The sequence below is a fragment of the Hyalella azteca genome, unplaced genomic scaffold, assembly GCF_000764305.2.
Source record: "Hyalella azteca isolate HAZT.00-mixed unplaced genomic scaffold, Hazt_2.0.2 contig7912, whole genome shotgun sequence".
Lineage (NCBI taxonomy): Eukaryota > Metazoa > Arthropoda > Malacostraca > Amphipoda > Hyalellidae > Hyalella > Hyalella azteca.
In genome coordinates this window covers 5573-13883 of record NW_025938021.1, presented here as the reverse complement: position 1 = coordinate 13883, position 8311 = coordinate 5573, and the positions used below count along the sequence as shown (strand labels likewise).

At 37.1% G+C, this 8311-nt stretch overlaps 1 protein-coding gene across 1 annotated transcript; it reads right to left on the bottom strand.

Annotated features, from left to right (window-relative positions):
* Positions 1-382: 382 nt before the first annotated feature.
* Positions 383-4844, bottom strand: LOC125178210 (zinc finger protein 425-like). The gene is made up of 2 exons (XM_047881417.1): positions 4614-4844; positions 383-1931 (listed from the first exon to the last, which is right to left on the bottom strand). The coding sequence occupies exons 1-2, from the start codon at positions 4707-4709 to the stop codon at positions 1137-1139; spliced, it is 891 nt and encodes a 296-aa protein (XP_047737373.1). The 5' UTR covers positions 4710-4844; the 3' UTR covers positions 383-1136.
* Positions 4845-8311: the final 3467 nt, after the last annotated feature.

Sequence of the window (8311 nt, the reverse complement as noted above, 5' to 3'; positions counted from 1 at the left end):
TACAAATAATTCGTTACTAGTATAGAGAGCGATGGATCAAATGCCGAAAGACAATGAAAGATATTACAAGGTAACCTACTAATATTGCATTCGCAATGACCTAACCCTGCCAATAAGACCAGAAGTCAGAAGCTACGGCAGCAGCGCGACGCTTACGAAAATACGAACCCAAACGATGGAAGATAAATGAAGATTGGACGAGAAACCTGTTCAGCTTTCTGTCTTCAAGTAATTTATGAATCTTGCACTGTGGAAAAACTATGTAAAATGTAATTTTTCTTTTCATAAATTAATCTGAAACGCATTCAATCCACCGACAGCGTCTGTAGTAGCTTGACTGGAAATTCCTCTGCCAACAAGAGATAATCAAGAAAAATAAATGTGTACGCTCGAACATATCTTTATTGCAAACCAAATATGTGTATTATGGATACACATTGCAGTTTAATTGAAATTAATATATACTGGATTAAATATGGAATATTAAGAATACTCAGTCAGATCATATAAAGGTAAATTAAGGTATAAAGACAAATACTTTTCTCAAGAAATATTCGTAAATTGTGCAAATTTTAGATCACAAATGTAGGCAATACGCTGGCAGCAATTTGACGGAACTTCGGATAAAAAAATCACATGAAAAACATTTAGAGATGAAACGACAGCTCTGGTGGGAAAGATCCCACATTTTAGCATCAATTTTTTGTATTTCCCAACTTTTTTAGGAGTAAATCTGTAATGATATTCGTGAACAGAAGATTATTTTTTCAAGCTAATTCAGTAAGATTTTCGTACTAAATATATTCCACTGTATAAAACGGATTAAAAAGACTTTAAAAGTAATTTGTCAAAAATCTCAATAAAAGTCTCAAAGGGAATTAATTCATATGTGACATGGGAACTTTGTTCTTGATTTAATTTTCTCCTAAAACATGTTGATCTATAGCGACTTAGGCATTCCTAGCCTTAATTAGGCTTTAATGAAAGATGAAAACCCTCGCCAACAGATGAAAGTCAATAAGTGATATATACTGAACAGTAAATTATGTTACTGAGGACGCAGTAACGAGGTTCTAATGATGGATGATCGCTATGAAAACGTTAAAGTTAAAAGAGAATTATTGACAGAAGCACGTTTAAACTTGCGGGCTGGCACGGGGCTCCTCCGCGGGGTGCTTATCAGCAACGTGACGAATTAGACGAAGTTCTGATAGATATGAATTATCGCACTGCGAGCAACGAAAAAAGTATATTTTTTTATGTTTGGAGAGAACATGTTTCTCTAGCCGTTCTTTGACCACACAAGAATAATTACACTCGGCGCACTGAAGAGGTCTCTCAGATGAATGAATGTAAAGAATGTGCCTTTTCATATTGCTTTTTATGACACAACTGTATTCACACATTGAACACTTGATAGGTTTCTCCATTGAATGTTTATGGAGAACGTGAATCTTCAAGTTTGATTTTATGTCGGTAGAATATTCACATTCCATGCAGCGATGCGGTCTCTCTGTTGAATGCATACGGAAAACGTGTTGATTTAACTGTTTTTTACCGACACATGAATATTCACACTGCGCGCACACTAATTTCTCCTTTTTGGTATTTTCTGGAAGAACGTTAGTTTTCAATTCTTCCGTTCTCGCGCAAGAACTACCTGGTCTGCAGTTGACTACCTTTTCGCGCGACTTTTCACCACTGTTACTTGGCTGAATCTGATATTCAGCACTGCTGAATTGCTCACGGCCAGAATGTGTGGTTTGATTCACTGATGAATATGAATGCTCATAGAGGCGGCGCCGCTGCAGATCAAAAGATTCAGTAATATATTCGGTGCGTGGCTTGGGGCTGGACGATCCAGAAACACAATCTCTATCACCAGCTTCATCTGGAGCTCCTTCAGATGTTGATAACTCTCCGCTGCCGTGCTGGTAACAGAGACAAAAATACATTTTTATTAGAAAAAAAGTCTACTATGCATACAACAAAACTTCTACTATACAACAACTCAATAAGCCTTCCAATACTATTAGTTATTGGTCACTGATTGGACTGCTTCGAAACTGCATTTTCCTATTTCCAACCGTTTTAGTCGTTATGAACCGTTCATGAATTCTTATTATGATTTAGTAGCAAAAACAAAATTTACTACGTTTATGACATAGATTGGTCCAGGTTCTACGATTGATGCATTTAAAAAAGTTAAAATATTCTAGAAAACTTCCAAATTGTTTAATTATCATTGAGTTTAATTAGCTTGTATATCCACGCAATTTTCACATAAATCTAGTAACTATGAAGTCAATGATAGTATCGTTGAAGGAACGAGCACGGCGCAAATGTTAAACCATCAGAAATACAGCCACTGTCGCAGCAGCAGCTTACAGCATCGAGCTGAGAGTATTACAAGTGAAAATTAACCACCACGGCTTCATGCAATATTATAGCCACGACACGGCTACTTTAGGAACAGTACGGCCGTTTTTACGAAGTTCGTGATCGATACGGTTATACGTCGTACTTTTCTAGGTAATCGCACAACAGATCAGCGTATTAACGTAAAATTCCTCAACGCGAAAAGAGAATAAAAATATTCAATTCCGATGCAATTGTTTCAAGTTTTTGTTTAGGAGAATTAGAAGTGATGAGGTGCTGAAGGCTTTGTATCAAACATCGAATCTATAGGTACACGTATCTATGTTTTTTTGTAATTGAGTTATTGTTTAATCGAGCTGCGTCTTCATTTATGAAGTTTTATTTACATGTAAGTAGTGCTTAATTTCGATCCCCATATTCTCTAGCTGACGTTGAATATAAAGAAACGAGTATATATAATAATATATTACAAAGCCCATGAAAGCAGACAGTAGAGTCAATTTCTAGCTGCGTTTAGCATTGTATTTTCGATTTTCCGTAAATTAATTTTCTAATTCCAATTATAAATTTGTGTTCGAACTACCTTCTAGTCAAAGTGGAACCACGGACGAATTAGCATAATGTACTCCCATCGGGACGCCTGCCAAAGGCCACCACTGCCCTGGATGTAATGGATCATGATTCATGCCTTCCGGAACGTAGCATTCAACACTTCTGGACAATCATATACATACAGGCCGTGCGTATAACCAGCCCCCGGTCGAAGGGCCACTCGTCGAAGGACGATAAATGTTGGAACAGAACTATGCTATCTGAAACCTAACCTCAGATGCGGTGAACGTAAAATTACGTAATTCAACGATGCTCGGAAGTCATATTTGAGCCGCGGTCTGGCGGTGCACGGCAGGTTTTATGCAAGTGCCGAGGAGGACAAAGCCGAGTGGTTCACGGCTGATTGGTGGATGTCCGGATAGATCCAAGGCGTTCGATTAAGGGCTAATTGGTGCAAAAAATTGGTGGTGCAAGGCTGCCCTCCCCTCCCATCAATGCAAGAAATTACAAGACAAAATGAAATAATTGACGACTTGAGCGCTCCTCAAGATCTGTCGGAAGCCGCGAGTTAATCAGAAGATTCTTAATTTGGTAGTTTGAATGCACTGTGTTTTTATTCAGTGAATTAATAATATCCGTTTATTCAACCATACAATCATTACGCGGGCAACAAAAAGCGTTTAGTGTTTTGAGTCTTCGTAGTGTGAATCAGAGTTAACTGATAAGAGTGACTTCTGCACTAGGTAAGGTGTTCACTGTTTATCCTACTACATCATAGCCAAAACCTGTATGTATAACTGAGGAGATGAAAAACTTTAAGAGTGTCCTTATCAGACGAGATACTAATGTGTGGGTATGATAGTTAGCGTTCAAAATTAAGACAGGATAGATTTCTGACTATACCATGTGTACTTTTTCATTTACGTCATCTTCTTCCGACAATTGTTTTAAATCCCATCGACTGTCTTCAAGAAATTCTCACCTGAATCTGTGGGGTCTGGAGATTGAGCACAAGCTTTTGCGTCTCAACAATAAATTGAAATCAAAGCGTCGTTTCACATAATTCAGTAGTTTAGTCATAAACGAAAGCATAACAAAAAAGGCAGAGAGTATTGTCATGATCTCAATCTCGAATACGCGCCTCAGCCATGTTGCGCTCCTTACTATCGAATAACCAATTAGTTTAGTTTAGTGGCCACATGTTTACTGGCGATTCAGTTATTTAGCTATCTCGCACCGGAAGTCAAGATGAATATCACCAAAGTGTTGGAAGGTCTCAATTATCGAAAGTTTCTCAAATCAAAAATTGTTCATCACCCACAAGGGGCGGAAGGTCTCAGTTATCCAGTCCGCTGAAGCTGGTTCGAAGGAAGCAGCGTTATCCTCTCAAAGAGACAAAGTGACAAGGAGAGACAGGTGAAAAGCAAAAGAAACGAAGACACTCAAACATGAGGTCGCTTACACGGGGCATCGGCCGCCCGCACGAGAGCGACAGAGAAGGGAAATGTAAGGAATCCTACCTACATAATAACTTAACCCCACAACTGAGACCTGCAGTCAGACACCGCGAGCTCAGCGGTGGGGCGCTCAGGAACAATCCCCCTTATAGGAGCGCGAAATCCCAGGACTTCTGACGATCGTGTTACTTTTCGAATGATTTCTTATTGAAATACTTTGCTCACCTCCAGCTCTGGCATAGCAGCATTAGCTGTCCCTCGAGAGGTGCTCGGTTCATCGCACCACGCCGTCAGAAATGGGGCACCAGATTTATCTTCCATCAGATTCTGCCTTACTTCGCAATCGTTGACTGCACGTGATATGATTTTATTTTCTACTTTGATCTGGCATATATGAAATTGTATTGATTATTTCAAAGTCAAGTGTTACCCCAAACAGTGCATGGAAAAAATAAACTCGTTGCTTAGACTTAGAATGAACTTAAAAAATATCATCGAGCTCGTTTGCATAGTCGTAGTCGACAAGTTTAGATTTATTGCCAGAATATGCGAAGCCCAAATAAACAGTTCTATACGACGACCAATGAAGGCTTTAAGATAACAGAAAGTAATGTTTTGGGTATTATTTTCATTTGTACATCTCTGAGCCTGAGATATATATTAATGCAGCCACACCATTCATGTCTACGGCAAATTTTTCTTCAATAGCAGCAGTTTTGCACACCCGGACTATTTAAACATTTTTGAAAGCTAAATAATTTATTTAACTTTTATTCAGGCTTGAGGATTCGTCTAGTCTGCATTTTTTTTTTAATTTTGTAATTTTCACTAAATTTGTTTAATGAACCGAAGTAGCCAAAATTTTGGGCGACCTCAGCGGAATATTGAAGCTGTTCAGACAATACCACGATTCCATATGCGTCGCGTAGCATCCAGCTTCAAATTTAACCCAACCACGCAAGATGTTCGTGCAAAGCTCGAAACTTCATCTGCTCTGCAGCCACACTTTACCTGGCTAGTAATTCCACCATTTATTATTTTGGAAGCCTAAGCATAGTCCGTTGCACTAACATAATTATTTTATTAAGGGGCGGCATTTACATCACATGGAAAAGTCGAGAGATTCGTAAACAAAGAATGAAATACCATAAAACTTGTATAATGGACCACATCAATGATTTTTCACGAGCACAGCCCAAGCCTTCTCTGCAGCCGACGATAGTGACGTGGGGATGACGTAGTATGCTCCACTCGTGACACCAACGATGGCAAACGCGGCTATGGCTTCAGTACTAATCTTTTTCTACATGTTACTAGACCAATTATTAATTATAATTACTAATCGATATGTAGTTAAAATTTTCCACGAATTTTTCACGTGAATTTGAAATGTACTTATGTTTCACGATTTTTCTTCGAATCAAAAAGTTGATCGTCTTAAAGTCTACAGGCACAGATAACTAATTTCGAAATTGTTACATAACAGTGTAAATGAAGTAATCCAACACTTCAACATACAAAACTTCAACAAGAACAAATTGCATAGCTCTTCCGGCAGCTGTGTGCCTGGTCATCTGATTCTTCATCGTCGTTGCCGAGTTGATTAAGTTAATAAATTCCGCTCGGTGTCTGATCGTTAATGTTTTGCTAGCTGCTTTTTGGTCTAGGTTTCGTATGTTGAATGCGAAATTATTTTTTTAGCAATTCATTGAGATAATGTCATAATTTCACATAATTATTTTTCGAATTTAGGTAATGATCTCGCGCGTAAAACTAACATGACCAGAAATATTCAGTCACACAAATAATCTTTTCCGGGGAAGTTGACGCATGTTCTAATATATCAAGTTTTATGTTATTTTGGGGGTGGTGAATTCAAATGGAAATTTAGTATTACTCATCATCTCTCATTTCTTAGATGTGCATATTTGGCAAGAACCGTATCACTGCTACGGTGCACTCAGTAACAGAAGATATGCTTTCTCGTGTGTGGGGGCGAGCTTGGCTAGCGTTTAGATGTTTGCCGTGCAGCACAAGGGGGACATATTCAACATTTATAAATGTGTTTAAAATGTGGATATTTCTCTTTCTATTGGTGTATAAATAATTCATGGTTAGTTCATACTTAAACAATTCCGAATTTTTTAAATTGAGTCCATTATATAGAATAATCCTGTACTATAAAACTTCGAACTTTAGGCCGAACTTTAGCGCCTATGGAACCATACTGTACTAAGACGTAGTACATTAATAAATTTCCTTCGAAAGTAGCGGAAATATTTTATAGTTTTTTTAAGGTTTGCTATTTTTTATATATCTAGTATCAAAACATATTCCCTAATTTTATTAGATAATGAAATATCAATATACCAGAAAACCTATTGTTTTACACAGTTTAGGTGCATCATGCACTAAGTTCTACCAAAGACACCCATGACGACGTTCATATTTTCTACGAGAGTCACGTAGAAAAAGATTTTTGATCAGCAACATAAGCAAAACGAAAAATTAATGCCCAAGATATATTGGAACTGAAATAATTCGTTCAATATATGTTCATATTTGTGTTCATCAGTAAGACAAGCCTTTATATCAAATTAACACACAGCTCATTCTCGGATAGCTTGCCTTCTTGTGTCTGCAATTTCCTGAGCAGACTAGCGGGGCTCCAAGCCTGTATTCGGGTTCAATGAGTATTGAGTAGCAAGTCTGTCTTCCAGATCCATGTTAATTGCTTTAGCTTGCCATGAAATTAATTTAAAATCTATATCGGATCACTGATATTGAAAAGAGATTATGCCTGTTATTTTATACAATATTCAGGTGATATATATATCGCTTATTTCGAAGTGAGCAAAAGTATGGAAATGAAATCTGCATTCCATCTGCAAATGCGATTAATTAGTGCTTTTACTTTAAAAACTTAGTACATTTTGTACGGGGGTGAGTCTGCTGCCTGGAATATCGGACGAAAATAATCTTTAGGATATTTTGTTGATGGTGATTGTATATTTTTGACGTCACTCGCATGAGTGACCTGCTAATCTCATACGAATGAATTAACACATTGGGTGTCTTAAACACACACAATGCATTTCAAGAGCTACATCAGGCGTTTCAAGAGATCCATCATACATCACATCACACACATCGGGCGTGTCATGAGACCTATATGGTATATGATATGTGGTATATAGTATATGGTGGTAATACTTCTAGGCCCTGAGACTAGCATCGTGGGTGCTATGACAAAGCATTTATAATCTAGTTAATGGACATAGATTATGATCGATGTAAACGAAAACTTTTAAACCATTACTCCACACAAACGATGTTTCAAACACGTATTATAGACAATTTAGGCTCAAGTAGAAAATTACCTGGGAATTCAATAACAACAAATTTCCAATACAAATTAGTGACATTTTAATGAAACTTTTCAGAGCGCAGCTCCTTCATTGAAAATTTTCAGCCAATTAAGTGTAATATACCTGAACTATTAGCAAAAAATAATTGAGTTGCGAATCAATGTTATCTCTTATCATTAATTATATAATTGAGAACAATCATTATTTATTCTTATATACCTCAATATTTGTACTAAGAAAGCAATAAAGAAATATCCAATATTGGTGTCTTCTCTAATTTCTCGTTTCATTGGTCAAATGACTCAATAACCTCTTACGTGAAGCTTTAATCTTAACATTTGCTCATACCTAACGTATTTAATTTTTTAATTGATGATGGAGCTGAGTTATAAAAAATTTCAATTAAAATATAATGAATTTATCAGCATTTTCTCTACTGGCCTAAACTCGATATTTCTCTCTAGCTACGGCCGCATGTAAGGTCACTCTTAGGAGTGACGTTAAAAATAAGAAACAAGAAGTGACAAGAATATTTAAGGGACACATTTCGTCCGA